This window comes from Boleophthalmus pectinirostris, unplaced genomic scaffold, assembly GCF_026225935.1.
Source record: "Boleophthalmus pectinirostris isolate CB_2022bp ecotype Guang Dong unplaced genomic scaffold, ASM2622593v1 HiC_scaffold_16, whole genome shotgun sequence".
In the NCBI taxonomy this organism is placed as follows: Eukaryota; Metazoa; Chordata; class Actinopteri; order Gobiiformes; family Gobiidae; genus Boleophthalmus; species Boleophthalmus pectinirostris.
In genome coordinates, this window is record NW_026571095.1 from 15,136,463 (window position 1) to 15,160,628 (window position 24,166).

General features: G+C 39.2%; 1 protein-coding gene across 1 annotated transcript; it reads right to left on the reverse strand.

Moving 5' to 3' along the window:
- Positions 1–117: 117 nt before the first annotated feature.
- Positions 118–19,946, reverse strand: LOC110159134 (neurocan core protein-like). The gene is made up of 19 exons (XM_055151747.1): positions 19,916–19,946; positions 17,754–17,951; positions 17,495–17,677; positions 17,093–17,267; positions 16,683–16,810; positions 16,127–16,411; positions 15,620–15,754; positions 15,456–15,545; positions 15,223–15,380; positions 15,008–15,155; positions 12,752–13,732; positions 7,893–8,015; positions 5,572–5,685; positions 4,703–4,754; positions 2,884–2,990; positions 2,442–2,524; positions 2,220–2,364; positions 1,576–1,758; positions 118–1,065 (listed from the first exon to the last, which is right to left on the reverse strand). Exons 2-19 carry the CDS (start codon positions 17,932–17,934, stop codon positions 950–952), a joined length of 3,387 nt encoding a protein of 1,128 aa, XP_055007722.1. The 5' UTR covers positions 17,935–17,951; positions 19,916–19,946; the 3' UTR covers positions 118–949.
- Between the last annotated feature and the right edge of the window lie 4,220 nt (positions 19,947–24,166).

The following is a 24,166-nucleotide window of genomic DNA, read 5'->3' on the forward strand; positions in this document are numbered from 1 at the left end:
ATATTATTATTGTAGACATACAAATCAGTTGAGGAGGGGGTTATTTTTTTAACACTTTATTAAGAATGAAATACAACAGCAGGACAAAAAGTCTTAAGAACACCAAAAGAGTGGATGATGGATCAAATATCAAAGGGACATAGACAAAAGAGTAACATTCTACCCATTGGTAAAAGCCGTGCAAAGAACGAGGGATTTCCGCCATTCAATTACAAACCAGTGGTTATCTCAGCACAGTATCACATAATCTGATCCAGACTATTATTTTGAGATATCCTCAAGTATGGGCATCTATCAGGGTGGACAAGGTCCATCTATGGGCAAGAGAGCAGCCAATGACAATAAACACAACAGTATTTACAAGATAAGAATGAGAAGCACTGAAAGAGAATCATGATGTATTTATAACTGTATATTGGACTGTTCATAGAAAAATGAAGTTACATCTTGTAAAAAAGAGTGTACTAGCACATGATTTGTAATAAATAGTACACAAAACATAGCAGTATTAGAAAGTCATGTCAGTAATAGAAATGTTTCTCTGTTGAAAAGCAAAATATAGAGGACACATGAAAACCCAAGTGTTAGCAAGATCTGACTGCTATTTGCATCAATTACATCTGTGCTTTGTAAACTAGGATGAAATACAAGCAAATCTTTTTTCTAAAAAGTGACTCAGCAGTTCGCTCATCTGCACACACTCTCTCTGTCAGCCTGTCAGTCGGAGGGGAGTAGCATTCAAATGTAAGGATCTTAATTAAAGTATGTGAAAGTTAGTGTTCATGTGGACCTTTGTTATAACGAGTTGAAAGAAATCTAAAATCAGTGACTTCTAGAAGTTTGTGATGAAAGGATGAGAAGCTCTGTTAAATGCAGGAACTTAATGACAATGTAGTGGATGGTTGCTGAGTGTGGGCTGTTTATAGCACCAAGCAAAGTATTATTTGGTTCAGTAGTAGCTGCGTTCATCGTCCCGAGCGCGGTGTCCCTCTCCATGTCTCCTGTGGCCGTGGTGATCATGGCGCTGGTTATGATGGTGACGTCTGTATCGGTGTGATCGTCGAGCTGAAGAGATGGAAGAGAAAATCAGTACTAAGAACAAAATGTATCCCTTTTAGGTAGTAGGGATACAGAATAAAACTGACTCTAAAATTAGCACTAAAATTAACAATGTAAACCTTCTGAGAGAATGACAGTCTGTCTCTGTATGTCTTTGTGTAGATGTTCAGGAACTACCCCATTTAAGGTCGTGTTTCTTAGCTATGCCATTTTTTATTGTGATATTACAATAAACAATTGTGACAATACAAACAACATTTTGACCTGGGGGAACAGGGAGTGCATGCATTAAGGTTTCAAGAGGGTGAAAAGACGATAACAATGGCTTCTGTTCTTCTTATATAGGAGTGTAAGTGTGTGTGTGCGTGTGTGTGTGTGAGTATGTGCGTGCGTGCATGTGTGTGTATGAGTAGGTAAGTAATAAAAGAGAAAAAAAAGAAATGAGAGGGAAGGAGCAAAAAAATTAAGAAAGAAGAAGAAAGACAAAAATAATACTAATTGAGTGAGGTTCCTCACATTTTGCACAGATAATTCTGGGCCTTTCCCAGGTGCCATCAGCCCTACAGCGAGCGGTGGGGATGTGGCGTTGGTAGAAGCCTTCGGCGCATTGGTAACGCACCACAGCGTGAATGTCATAGTGTGATTTTCTCCGGCCAACTAAGTGTGCATGCTCAACGGCAGGCGGGGTCCCACATAAAACTACAAAACAAAACAATTGAAAGCACAGTTCAGATATTTGAGAAGATGCCTGCAGATGGCAGCATTGTACAAAATATGAATGAACTGTAGCTTTGCTCCCAATATACAAAGTAAAAATATACTATAATCCAACAAAACTGGGTCATTTGGCCAGCCAAAACATGCTATGGTGGTTTCTGTTTATGGTGGTATTGGTGTTAAAGTACAGTGCATGGTGGCTGTTGGTGCCTCTGAGAAAAGTGGAGCTCCAAATTCAAACTCCTGCCTATAGGAGAAACTGGAAAGGTTAGCTTGGACTGAGGCTGCACCAGTTCATTTTTGTTTGTTTCTTGAGTTACTTTAAATTATTCAAAGTTTACTTTTGAGCACCAACCTGCTGTCCTGCCTTTATGTTTGTCCAGCGCAGAATGTTACAATCCCAGACACAATTTACAATTTACTAATTTACAATTAGTTTGTACCTGTGCCTTTTTTGCAGATGTAGGGCAGGTTATAGTTGCAGGGTACATCGTTCCACTTGCCGTCCTCATGGGCAATGGTCACCACACAGTCCTCCCCTCCTGCAAAGAAATTGTCTGGCTGGCTCTCCCTCCAGTTCTCATACACCTACATAGGAAATAAAGACACAGGTGGCTAAATGTGCATGGAATATGTCATTATGTAAGAATTAAGCAAATTTTTACCAAATCATTAGTATCAGTCCACTGGAAATCTTCTTCAACAGTGCGATCATTTAGACCAATCCAGGCATTGTCATGGCCCAGACCTGACAAAATGTAAAATAAATAGTTGAGCCCCATAATGCTCTGTATAGAATATATAGATTGCAGATCTTCAATCTAATTGTTAGCAATTGATTTGAGTATCACCAAATAGCACTATTTAACAATTTGTTTGACTAATATCTTAAAGGTCCTAAATTTCACCAAATTGACTCTTGTGAGCTTTAAGTCATGTTATAATGTTGTTCCCTCCTCAAAAACATATCTAGCTCAAAAAAAAAAAAAAAAAGCATACTATGGACATTTTAACATAGGAATAGTTTCAGTGTGAACTATTTCTGTATTTCTCTGCACATTTCTTTCTACTGCATTGCCATTTGTCCAAACAGGTCCTGAAACATACCATTGATGAACTCTTGCTCGGTGGCAGATATGATGCTGGTGAGGTGAGCACTGTGTTCTCTGCAGTCTTTTTCTGCATCCTCCCATGTGTGCCTATGAGTGAAGTACCTATGGAGAAAAAAATAAAAGTACTGTATAGCTTGGCAGGTTTAAAACAGTGCAATGCTAATGTATGCCACCTATGGTTATATACAGACATGGACAAAATTGTTGATACCCCTCTCGTAATGAAAGAAAAATCAACAATTTTCACTGAAATAACTTGAAATGGAGAAAAGCAATAATAAATTAAAAAAATCCTGAAATATAGCCAATGAAAATCACACACTGTTTTTGAATTGTTTTTCAACAGAATTATAAAAAAAAAAAAACTGGCTTGGACAAAAATGATGGTACCCCTAGAAAAGATTGTGAGTAATTGGACAATAGGGACATGTTAAACTTTGGTGTGTCCTCTAATTTGCATCACAGGTGTCTTCAAACTTGTCCTCAGTCAGTCTGCCTGTTTAAAGGGTGACATGTTGTCATTGTGCTGTTTGAAGACATGATGGATACAACACTGAAGATGGACCAGAGAAAGTGAAGAAGAGAACTGTGTCAGGAGACTAGAAAGAAAATGATAGACAAGAAGGTTAAAGATAAAGACAATAAGACCATCTGCAAGCAGTTTGATGTTCCTGTGATTACAGTTGCACATGCTATTCAGAAGTTTAAGGTCCACAGGACTGTAGCCAACCTCCCTGGACATGGCCGCAAGAAGAAAATTGATGACAAATTAAAGAGATGGATCATACAAATGGTAACCCAAGAGCTCAGAACAACCTCCAAACAAATTAAATGTGAACTTGAAGGGCAAGGTACATCAGTGTCAGACTGCACCATCTGTCACTGTTTGAGCCAAAGTGGGCTTCATGTGAGGACACCACTGCTGAGACCAAATCATAAAAAAGTGAGACTGGAATTTGTCACAATGCATATTAACAAGACACAAAGCTTCTGGGAAAATGTCCTTTGAACAGATGAGACAAAACTGGAGCTCTTTGGCAAGACACATCAGCTCTATGTTCACAGATGCAAAAATGAAGCAGACCAAGAAAAGAACACTGTCCCTACTGTGAAGCATGGAGGAGGCTTTGTTAGGTTCTGGGGCTGTTTAGCTGCATCTGGCACAGGGTGTCTTGAATCTGTGCAAGGTACAATGAAATCTGAAAACCATCTATGTATTTTGGAATGAAATGTGTTGCCTAGTGTCAGAAAGCTTGGTCTCAGTCATAGGTCATGGGACTTCCAACATGATAATCACAGCTAAAAACACACAAGAACAGGCTAAGAACAAAACACTGGACTGTTCTCAAGTGGTCTTCTGTGAGCCCAGATCTCAATCCTACTGAACATCTGTGAAAGGAGCTGAAACATGCTGTCTGGAGAAGGCACTCTTCAAACCTAAGGCAACTAGAGCAGTTTGCTGACGTGGAGTGGGTCAAAATACCTGTTGATCATTGCAGAAGTCTAATTGACAATAAAAAAGTAAGTTAAGGATACTATCATTTTTGTCCAAGCCAGTTTCATTATTTTGTTTTTTCTAATAAATCTGTTTAACCACAAGTGAAAAACAATGTTTGATTTTCATTGGGCAATTCTCAGTATTTTTTTTATTTATTATTGCCTTGATCAGTTTCAAGTTATTTCAGTGATGATTGTTGATTTTTGATTTTTCTTTCATTGCCAGAGGGGTACCAACAATTTTGTCCACAACTGTAAATTTATTATCAACTCGCTCATTTTTAGAGTGAAGATTATTTTTTATTAATGATTTCTACCTGTAGCAGTGGCCATGGAACTTCCTCCAGCCATGCTCACAACCTTCAATGTCTGTAAATTGGATAAAGTGAAGAGTTAGTCAGACAGAATTTGAAATGCATATATGTGGCAAGGTAAGAAAGAGTTGATTTGTAGTTGTTTGTAGGGGGTGACAAAAGAAAAAAAAAGTCTTGTTTTAAATGGTATGTTTTGACTTATTAAAAGGTAAAAACATTAATGTTAGAGCAGATGTAACCTTCTCTCTGCTCTGTTACTATTCTTTGATGACAGTGAGAGACCAGTCCTTAGATTCATTTATAACCATAAAGGTTAGATCGACATTAATCCTCATTACTTCTGGTCCAGTGCACCACACACACAAGCACACATACATACACACATGCACGCACGTACGTATGCACACACAAACACAGGCTGCTCTTCCACTAACAAAATTAATGTAATATCTTTTCAACACAAGAGTCCTGAGGTGCATTACAACCATAAATTGTAATAGGATTTGCTTGCCATGCGTAACGAAAAAAATTCTACAGGGGACTGGATTCATGTTGGTGGATTCAACATTTGATATTTGATATATAGCTGGTTTTTAATAACATTTACAGTTAATTTTTTGTACTTCATTATTATCTGGAGGGTTGAGGAGCAAAAGATGAACAACTGTCATTCCACTCATTACCACTAGATGGCAGTCCTCTAACTCCTGATCAAGAGAGGAGATCATGGCCTTTTCAACTGAACTGCATGAGTAACAGGACATAACAGTGCACTAACAGGCTGTGCATTTTACAAACACACACAGCATAACATAATACACTCACTTTTTTGCTGCATCATAGTAGTCTAAAATTAGAGTATTTTATTTTACCTTTCTCACAAGTATCCCCTCCGTAGCTCGGAAGACAGAGGCAGAGGAATGAATCGATCTTGTCTACACAAGTGCCTCCGTTTTCACAAGGCTCGGATTGGCAGTCATCAACATCTGTGTGCGAGAGGACAGGAGCAGTAAGGACAGTGAGCCTGCCAATCTTATCAGGACAAAATGAGAAACCAGGAGATGTGGGTGTTTGCTGCCATTCAAACTGGAGCACAGAAACCTTGGCTATTTTTTAGATTATTTTAACCACATAGCAATAGTAGTGATGACACAGTAATAAGTAATAACACAGTAATAGTAATATGCTTTTAGTCACAGTAATGGGGGAAACATAATTGCTCTACTAATCATAATAACTGTGCATCTGTTCTTCTTTTAGAAAATTTGTTACACTGAATAACTGTAGTAGAAAAGATGTACTGCAGTCAGATTTTAGCTAATGTGGCTACAACTCAGAACTGCAGAAGCTCAGTCTCTCTTTCATAGATGAGCCCTAACTGCTGAAGGTACGTCCTCAGTCTATATCAATATACCCTTCATAGAACATGAAAACTCATATATCTGCATGGGGAATGGAGCGTGGAGTGGCAACAAAACTCCTGCAGCTCTACCACACACACTCCAGTATGTCTGGGAAAAAGCTGAAAGGGACATTTTTCTTCAAAATCAATACAGTATAACTTTATTGACATGAGTGGATGACATGCAATCTTCTCTTCTTTGCTGTGGGGATTTTTCAGACCCAGAATAAGGGCTTTACCCCAGGTCAGCAGAAATCTATTAGCGCTCACAGTTGGAGTGCTCCAAGAAAGCCACTTAAAAGTTTCAACTTTGCCTCAGAGTCTCTTCAGATGGGGATGATTTCTAGGCAAAAAGAGGAAAGTGAAAAGGTCACAAGCATCGATGTCTTAAAAGTGACAGACCATTCAAACAGATGTAACCTTTACTGTTACAATGTCTGACACGTTCAGAGCCCATACTGTCTTCAGTTCCATTCTAAATACCAGTTTGTTCCAGAATCAGAAATTAGCGGCTCTGATGAGAAACTAAATATAGACATTATTCTGTCCTCAAAAACGTTTTGATCAAAACATCTCTTTAATGTGACACAGACACTGGTTTGATTAAAAATAGATGGGAAGGCTGAAAATGTGCATGGTTCCACACCCTGTTGTTCTATTAACATGGAATAAAATGGCTCAGAAATATTTTTTACAAATTCAAAATAGAAAATTATGCATTGGGTTGGAAATACAATAGCCCAAAATTGTTTCCTTTTCCCCATAATGAATCTTTGGGTAAAAGTTAGAAAGAATTCAAACATTTAGAAAGAATTCAAACATTTTCTTACACTTACATTTCACTTACATTGCATGCATATGAGATAATTACATTTTGATATTACTTGAATATTCATGTATTTCAGCTTTCAGGCTTACAGGGAAAATTTTGAGAACTATAGATCATTCAAAATGTATAATACTTAGTTTAAATCTGCTATGACAACAGTGCTGATTTTCATCACTATGGATGCTTATCAATAATCAACAAACCAACAAGATTTAAATACAAAATATAGCAAATCCTTGGATGACCTTGAAGCTCCCCATTTCCTTCTAATCTATAGTTAATAACCCACACCACAAAGTTCCTCTAAAAACGAAGCCAGTCTTTGTTGCTTGATTAAAAACAGTCTGATCTTGTTGTGCATTTCATGCATTATGCAGAGTGTAAGTAGCCCCTTTGAGAGATAATACTGCAAATTCTGCAAATCCATAAACTGCCTTCAAGCAAAGTGACCCACATGAAGCTGCTGGCTGTCAGTCGTACACTCCAATCACACTTACTGTGAATGTTAACCTTCAAATACATCCTGTGCATACTAAATGTATTCATAAAGGAGAGAGAGAGAATCAGGTTCATGTATCAGGTTGTTGTACAGGTGACTGGTGGGAAGTGAGAATGAAAATACAAATTAGGTTAGTTTTTGCACTCAGTTCAAAATGAAAAATCATGAATATTTCATTGCTATAAAAGTGGAGTTTCTTTAGACCAAAAAGTGTATTAACAAAATTAAACCTGGCACTGGCCCCTGCACTGAAGTAAATGAATGGGTTGGACCTGTCGTGTTTTGGACAAGTGTCTGCCAGCCTAAACACACATCGACAATCATTCAGCTTGTCACTGCGAGGATCTTGACCTACAACCTTTCAGCATGGCTTTTGAATCACCTCATATGAATCACCTCTTATGAATAGATAAAAGCAAAGGGTTGATTGTATGGTGTGCGATGTGAGGATGGCATCACTCACCGATCTCACAGTTTTCCCCAGTGAACCCTTGTGGACAGTAGCAGCTGTACCCGGTCCCCTGAGGAAGGCACTTTCCTCCATGGAGACAGGGGTTTGTCATGCAGGGCTCCACCTCAGAACTCACTGGCACAGATGGAGCGAGGCAGGGGCATTTGGGGAGGCAAAATAGGACATAGGGTAGTTAGAAGTGTGCTCAGGTGGTCTATTGAGAAGGTTTTAAATCTGATGCTTGTCACAGTCAAATCATTTCCATATTTCACTAATGAAAAAAATAATTACACAAAGTAAACAAAGTAAAGTACTTTGCATGTTTATCTATTAAAATGTCTGTCAGGACAGGCAGGATTAAAATGATTCAATATTTAAGGCAAGATACTGTAGGCAAAACTCTTTCTGTTTTGTTTGGGGTTTTTTTTGGTCAGTTTGATCTCTTAATCTTACGATATAAGCTTTCATGTCCACTCAGCACTGAAAGATGTTTTAATATTTAATTGAATCAACCTCTAACATAGAGTTATATAGGACACTGTAACTTCAAAAACGCACAGAAGTATTTTCTATATATAATTCCAAGTCTGATTTATATTATATATATATATATATATATATATATATATATATATATATATATATATATATATATATATATATATATATATATATATATATATACACACACACACACACACACAGTAACAGTATATGAGTAAACTAGATTTGACTAAAAATGTTTTGAGTTAAAGAAATGTATAAATCAGACTTGGAATTATACACTTACACAATGTCCATCAAATGTGGCATATACCAAGGAGTTATATGTCACAAGGAGGTATATATAGGTCTGAACCCCCTCAGCCAAATCATCGACCGCACAGGCTACGGATACCAACTCAGAAACGGGGCCACCATCAGTCACCTCCTCTACATGGATGACATCTCACTAAGAGCGAGCAAAATATTGACTCACTGATCCACACCACCAGGATCTACAGCACAGACTTTGGAATGTCATTTGGGCTTGAGAAATGTAGTAAGATGGTGACAAAGAGAGGGAAGGTAGTCCACACAGAGGGGGTCACACTCCCAGAGAGAACAATAGCAGACGTTGAGGACAGTTACAAGTACCTTGGTATCCCACAAGCAAATGGCAACCTTGAAGAGGCAACAAGGAAAGCAGCTACAGCCAAATACCAAAGAGTGAGGTAAGATTAAGAAGCCAGCTCAATGGCAAGAACAAGGCACAGGCAATAAACAGCTACATCCTGCCAGTGATCAGATACCCAGCAGAAATCATAAGCTGACCAAAGGAGAAGATACAGACCACAGATGTTAAGATATGAAAGCTCCTGACCATGCATGGAGGGTTCCATTCCAAATCCAGTACCCTGAGACTGAACGCGAGCCGGAAGGAAGGAGGCCAAGGGTTAGTGACTGTGGAAACCAATGTCCAGGATGAAACGTCCAAGCTCCATGAGTACTTCAAGGAAAAGCCCCCGACAGATGATGTGCTCAAAGAATGTCTCAGACAGTGGGGATTAAAGGAAGAGGTGCTGGAAGGACCATCAAGGCAGGACAAGCCCCTACATGGGACGTACCACTCAAACATAACTGAAGCGGCTGATATAAAGAAATCCTACCAATGGCTTGAGAGGGCTGGTCTGAAGGACAGCACAGAGGCACACATCCTGGCTGCACAGGAGCAGGCCCTGAGCAACAGAAGCACAGATCTACCACACCAGACAAGACCCACGGTGTAGGCTGTGCAAAGAGGATCCTGAGACAGTCCAGGACATAACTGCAGGGTGTAAGATGCTGGCAGGAAAAACAGACATGGAGCGACATAACCAAGTGGCGGGCATAGTGTACAGAAACATCTGTGCAGAGTACGGGCTGGAGACCCCAGGATCGAGGTGGGAAACACCTCCAAAGGTTGTGGAGAATGACCGAACCAAGACCCTGTGGGACTTCCAGATACAGACTGACAAGATGGTGATGGTGAACCAACCAGACATAGTGGTGGTGGATAAGCAACAGAGCAGAACCATGGTGGTGGACATCGCAATACCAAGCGATGGCAATATAAGGAAAAAGGAACACAAGAAACTAGAGAAATACCAGGGGCTCAGCATATATATATATATATATATATATATATATATATATATATATATATATATATATATATATATATATATATATATATACACACACACACACACACACACACATACCAAAAATGCTAAATTTTGGCAGTTTTTACACATAAAATACATTTTTTTTTTAATTACATAATATTACATGTAATATCACATTAAACATTTTTCTTACATTTCTGAGACTAAACTTAAATCTTTAAATTTCCTTTTCACCTTTTCTTTTCTCGTCTTGAGGTGAGGTGTTTGAAGCAATTTGTTCTCAATAACTTCTGATGTGTGTCGGCTCATGTTTAGGTCAATAACTGTTTCTAAGTTCTACATGAATTTAACAGCAGGCTGTTTTTCCAGTTCAATTTCAACTAATACCAAGTACAAGGAAATCCTTTTGTTGCTGGATCACAACTACACCACCCAATAAGAGGACACAAACTCATTTCCATGTGATTAAATGTAAATGTCACCTTTAGTCCCCCTCAGCTGCTTAACCCTTAGCTGCATTTACAGCACACGTACGTATCCATTTCTCTTGGGTTTCTTTTGGACAGATCAGAAGCCACACAAACTCAACCTCGCATCCACTCACCGCCTCCGTTGTCATGACTACCATATGGAAAAGTGGGCCTTGGCTGATTAGGCCGGGAGTAGTGGGCAGTGTGAGAACTTCAGACATTAGGCGCCCTTGATAGAAATGAACTATTCAGCCCATAAATGGGTGTGTGTGTGGTCCCTGCTCTACCAATAGGCATTTCCATATCAATTGAAACATCACCATGTTTCTCCCCTCCGCCGCTCATTATGGCAAGTTAAGGTTGTTCTAAAAAGTAGCACTGGTTGGGTTGGACTGCGGCGCTCAGCTGTGGATGTCTTTGTCCTCTGACTCTGAGGCAGCCTTTAGAAAGAGGAGGCGGCTGGAGAGGGCCACAGCAGGTTGGTGTGTTTTGTTTACATGGTACAATGAGCAAGAATCAATACACTCTATGATTAGCCTCAAGGCAAACTTGTGCTATACACACATCTGAATTATCATTACGCAGGCAGCTGTATTGAGCAACCATAAAAAATACATAAGCACCAAAAGAAAAATAAAAGGTGCTGAGTTTTCATTCGTGAGGCTTTCAGGGGCATATGAGGTTGAGCTCTTATAATACATATCCACAGCTAATCCTTGCTTCATATTTTGAATTGTGCTGAAGTCAGACGCCAAAATCAGCCATGCATTTCATTGGATGCGTGTCAGTCTGGGCGAGCGTACTCTAGTGCCTTCTGCGTCAGTCAAGGTCACAGTCCGAACCAGACCACATGAAGTATTACGATCAGCCAGATTGAGTACAGTGGCTCGAGGTGTGTGTACGTGAAAGATAAACCAGGCGCAATTGGTCATTCATTAAAGCAAGTGGTGTGGAAAAATCAATAGAGTGTAGAAGGAGCAGACAGGTCCTACTGGCCCCTCCACGGTTTGACACAAGTGGCACTAACAGCAGCAGCCAGATCCAGGAAATACTGGTCTACATATTATAGGAGTGTATGTAGGCTGCACAAATAATATAAGAAGTTAAAGGAAGGATTCAATCTTTGCTGTCTAATTCTGTGGTCCGCAAATGGTAGGTTCTTTTGAAAGCTTCAGACCTCGTTATTCTGGATTTGGACTTAGTCTAGACCTGACTACATATTACAGGTATGTTGTCGGCACACAAGTGAAAGGATGTATGTTACAATTAGATTTCATGTTTCGTGTCTAATTCTGTGGTCCTCAAATGGTGGGGTCTTTTGCAAGCTTCAAACCTGCATTTGGAAATGGTTTGGTCTAGTTGCAAGTTAGGGTATGTTCACACTTGTACAAAGAAATCATCAGCATTAGGACTTAACTGGGACTAAATCCGAATCTAAACCTAGTCTGTACCAGGCCTAAGCCAGCTGGACCAAACCAAGTCTACATCAGGACTAGACTGGATGAATGCACCCTGGTCTCAGTTTAGACCGAGATTCAATCAAATTCTGCACGACTGGCCTTATCTTATGTCAGATCACTGTACACCAATGTGGAGCATTCATACCTTGCAATGTTATCTGCCCGTAACTCAGAAGGTGTCAATCAATACATCAGCCAATAGGAATCCACCTATAAATTGAGCAGTGCAGGTCTATACCATTAACCTTGGCTTCCTGCTGATACAGTTTACAGCTGTTCTCCATCATCACAGCTCAAAGATGGCTGCCATTGACACTAAGCTTTGCAAAAATAAATCAGCATAGAAATATGGTGGGCTCCCTCAGGCACAGTCTACTGCGGTGAGATAGGATGCTTCCTGGGTATGTTCTCATTATCGGGGCAGAAATAAGTAGTAAACCAGGTGGCCAGCCTGGAGCTCATTCCTATGTGGCCCACACTGCAGACTTAATCAACAGATTGTGTTCAGGGACAGTGAAGTGCACCCCCACACTCATGGTGAGAATAAAGAAACATACTTTAAAAATATGCCACAAACGCCTCTATAGCTTTGCATCCAATCTGTAACATATTTAACATGAGTGCCTACGTAAAAAAACAAAAAACAAATATTAATAAATATATCAGTTAACTGTATGGGGCAAATAGCAGTTATAATTTGCATATACGCACAAAAATGTATTCAGTTACACCCACACAGTTTGTACCCTATTATTACTATCCATTTAATCATAATGTAAAAGCTGAATCTTCACCTGTTGTTGGACTCAACGTAATGGCACTGTCCGTTCCTCTCCGACTCTCCTCCTCCATGTTGCCAGGTAACAAGGCGCCCGATCCAACGGTATGAGACCAGGCAGGGTCTTCCTTATAATGGGGCCTGGGCGGCATTTGCGGAGGATACCTCTGGGACTCCAAAGTATTCACCGGGACCCATTCAAGAGACTTATAAGGGTCAGTAGATGTGCTCTGGAAAAGGGGTGAGGTGGAGGAGGAGGAAGAGGAGGAAGTGGAGGGAGAGGAGGAAGAGGAGGGAGCGGAAGGAGAGGGGTGTCCTTGTTCAAAGGGGGGCGTCTGGGTTTGTGATGTTGATGATGACAAAGATGTTGGTGACGACTCTGACAGGGAGTGAATGTTCGTAGTCCAGGAGAAGTTTGAAGATCCAGTCTCTGTTGTGGTAGTGGACATCATTTCTGTTTGTTTCCCGGTTTGAAATATTGACACATGTGTGCTTTCAGACCAGTTAGTGGGCTCCGATGGACTGGCTGTGGTGGTTGCTGTGTTTTTGCCAGAATGCCCTCTCCGGTGCCCCCTCTCCCTGTTCTTCTCTCTGGATCTCTCTCTGGGTTTGCTGGTCCCCGACGGTCGCCGTGACATTTGGATCTCGCCTTTCGCTTCTGCCCCCGTGACTTCTCCGCTGCCCTCTTCCTCTACTTTCGCCTTGTCTTCTCCCCTGTGCTTCTTGCCCCTGCCCCGCCCCCTCCCGTGTCGTGTGGTTTCATCTCTCTTGGTGCTGGCTGGTGGGGTGGTATCCGGGTGTGTCCAGGAGTCACTGGTGAGAGTGGTCTGGGGGTCTGGACTTGGCGTAGTGGACATAGGGGCATCTGTATGTTGTTTGGAGCTGCCTGGAGTTGAGGGTTCAGTGGAGCTGGACAAATGAGTGGGTGCTTCTTCAATTGATGGTGTGGGGTCTTCCTTTGACTGGCCACCAAACCAACTTCCCCAAGAAAATAAACCTGCAAGGGGCACAGAATAAATAAAAGATGAGTCAGGCCATTCTGAAAAAGGAAACAAGCAGACAAAAGGAGGACTATGTAACTTTTCTGGTGGAGGGTACTCTACCTGCTTGACTCCATGGAGATGTTTTTGCTTTGCCTGGAATGTCCCACAGTATATTTATCAGGCAGTTATTCAATTACATGTGTTTTCAATGCTCAAAAACATGTCTTCTTCCTGTGAGCGGGGTCACCTCTCCACAGATCTGAGCTGTATCTATGACCGGTCACGTTATAGTGCAGATAATTCAGATTAATGAAAAACTGTGGAGCATTCTAGGCTAAGTATAACATCTCCAAAACTCCATGGAGACAAGCAAGCAAACATGATAATAAAAAAATAATAAATAAGCCAAATTAGAGTGCATAACTTTATCTGTGCGTGGTTACTATTTGTTCTATTGCTCTAGAAGACTGAAGACAAGACTAGAAGACAAGACTGTGTAGCTGATTGGTCGTGTTTGGGGTCAGAGCCTCCAGGGAGGTCCTCAGCTGTCACACCTGCTGCCAGTCACAGCTGTAGAGCTCTGTCAAGGTCATATTCATTTTATTAGTAATAAATCTGGCATTATTTGGCATATATTCACTGATATAAAATATTGCATTGTTCCTTTAATTTTACTTTGATTGTGTCACTTGGTTAGTGGAAATGACTGACCAAAAATTACTGGCTGTTAGTTATAGAGAAGTTACTAAGAAAAAGCTATTTAATTACTGCCATTGCAGTGTAAATGCTGCATTCTTGTCGTCCTCGCAAACTGAGGGTTCTGAAATGAGATGTCGGGGTTTTGACTTGTTTTCATCCATGTGCTTTTATTTTAGAAAGTCTGGGTTTTGATGCCACCAGTAAAATAATCATTGTGTTGGCTCATAGCTTTTAATAGGGCAAACCAATAAAGTCTCTTGTTGTTGGCCTCTCAAAAGCTTCAGGTTAACATTTTTATTTTACTTAGTTTTCACATTACAGCAGTAATACTTTAAACAGTAGTATCAGGTCTTTCTTGCATAAATCTGTTGCTCTTATGAGTTGGACAACTGACCCTTTAACATAATAATGTTCAGTCAAAAAGCTCAAATGTTAAGGATTAATTGAAAAACAGGTGTAAAAGTTGGGCTGCTTCTTTTCTCAGGTTACTGAGCTGTTTTGCTGATTTGTAGCGTTCCTTGCATTTTTCAACTCGGAAAAACATTTTCCCAAGTTCCAGAGCACCACATGAACGCACTGAATAAACTTACCAGTTGATGCGGTGGGTTCTTTAGATTTATCCTCCATCTCTTTTGTTTCCTTTTCCTCTGCTGGCTCTTTAGTTACTTCTGACTCTTCCTCACCTCCCAACAAATAATTCCAAGGCTTCCACATGGAGTTCACTATTTTTGACATCACCTGAACAAATCAGAAGACATGTTATTATAAGTTACATTATATTCAGATGGTCACATCTGATGCTAACCTTTTTCTCTGCAGGAGTTGGCTTCACTGGAGGTCTGAGAAACTCCTCTGACTCTGGGCCTGGCTCCAGCAGCTCCCCCCAGTCTAAAGAAGGCTGACCCGGGACCATTCGGAGGGTAATAAAGGACTCGGATGATTGTTCTGACCAGGGATCTGAAGCTATAATTACATTGGATTAAGTTATTATGTCTCTCATGCATTCAGTACATAATTATATTAAATAATTACTCTTACATGCATCTGAACCATTGTGTGTTGCCTCATCCTCAATTTCAACCAGTCCAGTCCAGTTAGATGCAGAAATGTCCCTGTTGCTTAATGATCCTATAAATTAGAGATTAAAATGCTTGCATTCATTGATCATGTTTAAACTCTGATATAGTGTTGACATTTCTCACCTGGACTAGTGCCAAAGTTCTGCTTGGTCACAGCAGGGCTTGGAGTCCCAGCTTCAGTGGCGCCTGTGAGGTAACTCCAGGGCTTCCACAGAGATGAGTAGATCTGGGAAATGGACCGCGAATCCTTTACTTTACCTGGAACATATTTGAACTTTACAATACTGTATTTTGCAGAAACCTCAAAGTGTTAGACTAAACAAAACTGAAACACCAATTGTTCAGTGTCACATAGTCTAGTCTGTCTTTGTACTACACTTTAATTGAGCTGTTTTTTACTCGTGCATGCTAGTAAGTCACTTCAAATATAAAGACAAATATGTGTCTCGTTTCAGAAATAAGATCACATTTGAACTATTATCAAAAATGTGTAGAATTGTCTGTCATCTTTTTTGTAACACTCTGCCAATGCATTAGTAAAAAAAAATAATAATAATAATAAATAAAATTGACAGAAATATGGAAAGTTCCATATGGATGTGTATTTATTTATTTTATTTTTTTTTTTACCTCTATAGCAGTATGCATCATACAGTGCTGTGCTGTTGTCCATAGTGCTATTGGGAGCCACAGTGCGCACTCCTGGTTGGCTCCCTCCACAGTTGGGCCGAGGCCAGCTGACTGGGTACCGCACACTGCCATCGGACAGCCAACCTGGAGCACAGCTGTCTAAGCCTGCTCTCCATGCCAGGTACAACTGCCCCACTGTGGCCAGCTGCCCCCCCAGTGACACGCAGCGGTCCGAGGCAGAGGAAAGTGATAGGCGGCCAGGGACAGAGGAGTGGAACACCTCACCTGCCGCAAAAGGTCAAATCATTAGAATTTAATATAATGAACTCAAAACCTATGTATAACTGTTTTTCTGGCACATCTCAAAATTTACCAGCACTCCTTTGAAATATTTCAGTTTGTATGAAGCTAAGAGCTATTGCAACGGATTCTAAGTTGCTAAACTGCATAGTGAACCTTGAAAACAGGCAGGCACATAAATATTTTTATTGTCATTACTAGTTTTACTTACAAAATTTAAATTTATTTCTTATATTATTATTAAAGTTGTACACACCATCAAATTTCTCTGCAAAACAGTAAACATCAAACAGCTCCTTTGAATCCCTCTTTCCATAGTTCCTCACTCCAGCCGAGTACTCCTCGTGTCCATAGCAACCAAGCTCTGGCGACTGGACAGAGTAACTGTGAAGACATCAGGGAGTCATCATGAGAAATCAACCCTATTTACTCTTCATAACAAATAACCACCTGATTTAATATGCCGCAAGGAACATAACACATAGATCATTGCATTTTGGTAGGATTATAGACACTGCAGTATATATATATATATATATATATATATATATATATATATACACACACACACACACACACACTCACAATAACAATAATGTTTGTCTTGCTGTGAGGTATAGGGCTTATGTAACAAGTAGAGAGCACATAGAGGGACAATCTTCTCACCGGACAGTTTGATCCTCCACCCAACCTGGTGCACAGTTGGAGAAGCCATCATAATACGCTGCCCACAGCTGGGCTGCACTGGCAATATGAGCAGAGTTCTCCAGGCAGGCTTGTTGTGCCTCGGAAAATGAAAAGGCATAACGTGTACCAGGAGCCTGGTAGTGGAACACCACACCTACACAGGCACACAGAAGTTGGTGAGATTTCTCAGTTCACAGTTGAACACATCTGATATTTGTTACTGATTATGATTAAGAAAATCAAAGCATTACACATGCATCTAAATATGAATAAGGCCGGTCTCAGTAAATGATCTGAGGGACTGATTGCAATACAAATGAAGCCAATAATCTTGAAACAGCCCTGATTTCACAATGACTTTTTTTCATCTGCTGAACGTACCAGAGACCACCAGAGGCACGTTGTCTCTCTCGTAGGCGTCTCCCTTGACAACCTGACAGTGGTAAGTGGCTGAGTCGTTAGTGCGGAGATTGGAGATCTCCATGGTAGCATTCAGAGGATTGGCAGTGTATCCTGGCAGTCTGACACGGCCGCTGAAAGCCTTGTTCACCTTTATGACATCACCTTGAGTCCCCCCAAAAAGATTACACTTCATTAAACAAAACACAAAAAAGAATGGTTAAGCACTGTTAGTGTATACCTTTAGCTGAGAGAACAGTCTGCTCCAGAGGAGGGCCTTGGCCTCCTGCTGCTAGCCTGACTCGAGTCCATATGATGTGGGGAGTATCACTGCTGGAGCTGGGCTGGAGAGTGAGCACACAGGGCAGCAGAGCTTTTCCTGCCAGCGGCTCTGTAACCGTGGGATGAGTGACCCTCCGCATGTTTACCACTGTGGATACTGCACCTGAGTAAATAAAAAAATTTTGTAACAAAATGTATAATAATGTTTCAGTGTTAAAAAAAAAAAAAAAGAAGAGAAGAAGAGGAGTCAAGTCATTTAACAAGACCCCAAGGATTTATTAGCCAAAAGTGGTTCTTTGTAGATTGTAACCACCATCCAAAGGAATGTAATAATACTTAAAATACATGTATTGTAAAAAAGATGCCAGTAGTTTGTACCATGACTGTAAAGAGAAAGAAAAACAGGGGCAATGGGGGTAATTATGTAGTACGGTTTATGTCCATAAATAACAAAACTGCCACTTTCAGGATCAGACTGCACACTCTGATGTAATGACAATGTGTAATTCCATATAGGTCCTATACTATATAAAAAGTGATACAGCAACTTTGTTATAATACAAAAAAGTATTGCTAAATCCCCAGTAGAAACTTTCATCTGCATTTAGATTGAACACTAGCCTCTTGAGAACACATGTGAGTTCAGCAAGCATCCACTGAATTTTCATAAATCATAAGACATAATTACAAAACCCCAAATACTATTATGGAGTAAACACTAGTAAAACATTGCACTAAAACACTAATGGCAGTTTACAGAGGCACAAACAATGAAAGCGGTGGGGTTTGGAGCTGGAAATTGGGGGACTCTTGGATGACAAGTACGGCCTAAAGCATGGTGCTAACAGATGGAAGTGAAGAAAAGGCTCTAAAGAAGGAACAGAAATCTGCAAGGGACATGAAAGCACACTCGCTGTCATTCACACTCTGTATCTCACACTGATGTCCCTCCACCGTCTCCTGAGCAGTCAATATCAATGAGGTGCTCACACACAGGTTTCAGTATTGTCAAGGGATTTTTAATTTATACTATATTAATAACATTTCAGAACATTTTTTTTTCTTTACAGAGGGTGTATGGAGTATTACTTGCTAAAACATAACATTTTCAGATCACCATGCTGCCTTTTGTTACATTTTTATTGCTTTGAAAATGCTTTATTTGAAAAAAGCATATTAACATGTTTTATCATTTTCACTTTTTTAGATGAGTCTCCCCTCCCTTAACTCACTTCCTCTTCAGAATGCTATCACAACACAATCAGAATGCATTCCATTAATGAAATTACACTCCGTCGCATCAGGTTTGTTATGTGGTTGTGTACAGTTATGTGTCATGTTTTTGTATATTTATGGAGAATATGAGGTCCTGTGGGAACATGGATGACGTAGGCTTGTGGGCTGACCATTGCACAGAGTCTTACAGCTAACCATAAGGAGGGTACAAATAGGACCTCGGAGAGATTGCTAAATGCTCAAACATGCATAGATGATATCTAAATCCTCTTCAGGCATGCTTTTGATGAGGGAAAAATGCTATAGCATGGTAAAAAATATAATAAAATCTTGCATAATACCCCTCTTTAATTTATTATCCACTACTTGCAAGTTTTTGATGTATTCCATATATTGGAGACATATTTTTTGTTAAAATAACTAAAATGTAAATTCACAATATTGAATCTGATCATTTCCAACAATAACTAGACCCAACAATTCTATTACATCAAAAATAAATCTGTATTTAATATTATTGGTCAAATGAATGTTGTGACATCATCTGAAAGCCAGTATTGCATTCATACAGTGCCCTCCATGGTGATGCTGAAATGTAGTTAACCAAAGGACTTGGTGCAGCTGCAGGTGGGACCTTCAACAGGAGGTCTTGTGCATAAAAATATACAGTTTATGATGCTGATATTTTTGAAATGTTGGAATTTATGCAAAAACATGCAACTGAGCAGATGGCTGAGCAAACTTAAATGGGTTTGGAGGTGTTCCACCACAGCCCCCGTGAGCATGTCAGCAAACATCCTCTCACTGATAACACTTACACTCACTCACACTTGAGCTCTGTTTGGAAAATCAAAGCAAAAAGATGACAGTTGGTCTCAAACTCACCCGAGTCGAAACTGATCAGGAGTAGAGACACAAGGACGCGGTGACCTGCTGCAAACGGGGTCTGCCACATCCTGGACCTAAAAAAACACAAAAAAAAACCAAACAAACAGCAGCAGAGATTTAGGAAACTACAAGACAAATCATAGACTGTATAAAGAACTGGACTAATGGAATGTGACGTCACCCATAGCATTTGGCTCCACTCAAATGAAGCTCAAGATGCCAGCAGTTATAGGGGTGAATTTGACAAAATAGCAAAATAAAAACACCAGGATCATGTAGTGAGGGTTAATATGAACATTTTAAGAACAAAATAACAAAATGACGAGGCTCACAGCAGCTATGTCCTTTTATATTTACAGTTTGCGACACAAATACAAGTGCATGCAACAGAAATAAAAAGAGTATCAGGAAAGACTTATGCGGTTAAATATGTAACATTTATGAGCATTAGACAACACACACATACACGCACACACACACACACACGCACACACACACACACACACACACACACACACACACACACACACACACACACACACACACACACACACACACACACACACAAGATAATCCCAGTAAACAAATATTTAAATTTACAGTAACATTAAAAGGCCTGAGCAGAGACAAAGTTACTTATTTAATCCTCTGCAGCTCAAATGTTTTCGTGTTCACATGCACATCAAAATAATTATATAAAAATATATAATATAATAATAATAACAAAATGTACACATAATAAATATATATTACCATGACAGGCCATATGAACAGACTCAGATTATACATATGTCTGTCTGTATTGATGAATCATATTTATTCATTTATTTTGCACTTCTTGAAACTGAAAATCATTTCATTACACCTATACTTCTCATGCAACATTATGCATTACATTGCACATTAAGGTCTGAAAGGTTTTTATTCTGCACTCTTCTCTTTTGATGTTAATTTTATGATGATTATTTATGTTTTGATTTGTTTATACTGTGATTTTAATGCATTCCTTATTTTGTAAAGTACCTTGAATTACTTTGTGTATGAATTGTGCTATACAAATAAACTTGCCTTGCCTTTTAACTCTATCTCAAATATGTTTATTTTTCCCACGGCCACCACCATCTGTTATAGTAATAAACTTCCTCTCCAGTGTTCAGCGCTAAGACACTATAATAATTTTCAGAAGTCACAAAGAATTATAAATATGGGAGCTTTTGTAATCACTTTCCCTGTATCATCTTTCTGTCAACTGACAAGAGAATGCTGTGATGCTAACATTAAAGGGCATATATTACACTATTTTCTGATTTACTGCATGTTATAATGTTGCTTCTTCATCAAAACATACCCCCATACACCGTTGTGTTCACACATGCTTAACACACAAACCAAGAGAAAACACACTGTTCAACTTTGTGATATCATGTCGTAATACAAGAAGCACACCAATGTAGTTTTAAACTCATACACCTTCACTAAGATCATTTGGATAATCTCAGCCCTGCACTGCCAAGATGTAGTGAACTAAAGGTACAAGGTAGCTGTTAATTTAATATTTATCACTACATGATATCACAAGGTGGACCAGAGCATTTTCAGCTTTGGAGAAGTAGACAGACTAAAAATACAGGATTACTCAAACATGTGTGAATGAAATAAAACACAACTCCAAGTATGTTTTTGAGGAGGTAACAACAATATGTCATGGATTAAAGACACAAGAGTATGCTGATAAGAGTACCATCACCAGTTAACATTTTACACAAAATCCACCCATTAGTCAGAATAAACTGTGTAGACTGTTCATTTAAGCCACTCACAAGTCCACATGTTTGGATCACAACATTGGGTTTTATCAAATCTATACAAGAATAATCTTAATCTGCAGCATTAAAGTCTGCATTTTTAAATATAAGATATTTCAGATGCAAATCAATAATGAAGATATTTTGAAAAAAATGTCTGGAGACTTTGTGAGATATGAGATAAACTTTTGGATCTTTATGTTGATGAACTTTATGTAAAAAGTCTGAGTTAAGTTTTTTCATCTTTAGTCAACTGGGACCAATTCAGCATGCAGAACTTGATAAGAAAGCTTTGGTCTGCTCATTCTCAAAATAACACATGCATTTTCTCTGTTGTCAATTTTGGAACATCGTGTCTAAGAGTAATACTGTGAAATAGGCCCGTTTCGTGTGACTTTCAACTTAGATTGCTCCAATTTTGCACTATGACAAAATTATTTGACAATTGATACAAAGCTCAAACTCATGACTTTGTAGAAACAGCTGTTCAGTATATAAAGAATACTGTTTATGTGCTCTGGGTTTGTATGTTTCTCTGTTTTATACATTTTGAGGATTGCTCAGAAAGGACTGAAGAAAGCAGTTTTTCTTTGACACTCAGCAATGGGTTAGATTTGTACTGGCTCGAGATGATGAAATACTAATATGTTAGATCCTCTGTTTCTAATAGCTACTCCTGTGTGCTTACATTTGTTTTTAAGATCTTATAAGCTAGGCTCAGTAAGTATAAAAATATAACAACAATACGACCAGATATGCTTCTCCATAGCAACCAGATTCATCATTTATTGTTCTTTCTCTAACAACAGACACATGTTGCTTTAAGGTTGAACTTTTATATTCTCTGTGATATTGGTTCATTGCAATCATTGTTCACTTCAAATATGCAGCATTGTCTCTGAGCAGGTCTCCCACTGTGTTCTTAGCAAGGTAGGTTAAGTGTCTTGCCCAAGGACACAACAACAGTATTTATCTATGGGAGTTGTAATTGCACTGCCAACCTTGTGATCAGTGGACAAACTTTACACCGACTAAGCTACTGTTCTCCCTGCAGGATGAATGTTGATTCTTCCAAGACATAAAGTTTAAAAGATGCTCTGATCCATTCTTTTATGTTCCTTCAAACTATTCAAGTCCCCATCTTTGCTCTTTTTCAGTTACAACAACTGTCTATCAGGGCAAATTTCTCACTTGCAAATCCATATTTATGAGGTTCCACTTAAAAGAAATAATCTGTTATTTGCATGACCTGTAAGTGTCCATAATGTTAAAGAGCCCATAATTACACTATTGTCTGATCTCTGTTATAATGTTGTTTCCTTATCAAAAACATACTTGGAGTTATATTTAGTTTTACATATGTTCAACACACAAACTTTGCATATTTAGGCTTTGAGTTCTTCACACAAAGAGCAAATACTCTGTTCCACCTTGTAATGTCATGTGGTAATACAGGAAGTGGTCTAATGTGTTTTTACACTCCATACACTTTACACTACATACACTACACTGCATACACTAGAATCACTTGGATCATTTCAACACTCTACTGAACTAAAATTAAAAGCTGTTAACTTGAAAACTACCGCTTCATGACATCACAAGGTGGAATCAAGTATTTTGAGCTTTTATTTAATACATATAATTAATATAACAATTTTGAAATAAATATCATAATGTTTACATAAAAAATATGCATTTTTGTTGAAATAACAAAAAAAAAATGCCCAAAAAGGAGTGGGAAGAAGAAAACCTAAGTGTAAAGATGTAGACAGACTAATAATAAAGAGTTATTCAGACATGTGTAAATGAAACAAAACACAACTCCAGGTATGTTTTTGAGGAGGTAACATTCTAACATGACTTAATGCTCACAAAAGTCAGTTTTGCATAATATAGGACCCTTAAATGTAAACCTATTACATTGGACATATGGACATAAACTTTGGTGCAGTGGGTGATTGTGCAGCCTTCCTCCACAATAGCACAGTGTGAGGAAGCGCCTGCACACATCAGAAATGAGCTGCTGACTTTGCCAGAGGATTTGGCTTAGGTCCTGCCATTCTCGGCTCAATAGTGAGATGCCTGTGACAGAGTTTTATTGGCCCTGTGCTGGTATGAAGCGGAGGAAGAGAAAACACACGCTTTGTCTTAAGATGCTCCACGTTGGACAGATTTAAAAGAATTCTGACTATTTAAATCAGGCCACAAATCATTTCCTTTCCAAGGACTAAGAGATAGTTACAAAACTTTGGAAGTTGGAGGACCTTGGCACAGTAATTAAACTTTATCTGGTCTGTCTGGATTTTTTGTTAAATAAAATAAATAATTTATCAAGGAAAACAGCCTCTTAGCATTCACCAAGGTAACAGCAGCTCATGCCAACAGCATCTCTGACACTGAAAAAAAGATTACGCAACTAGCCTTTATAAATCAAAGGAAT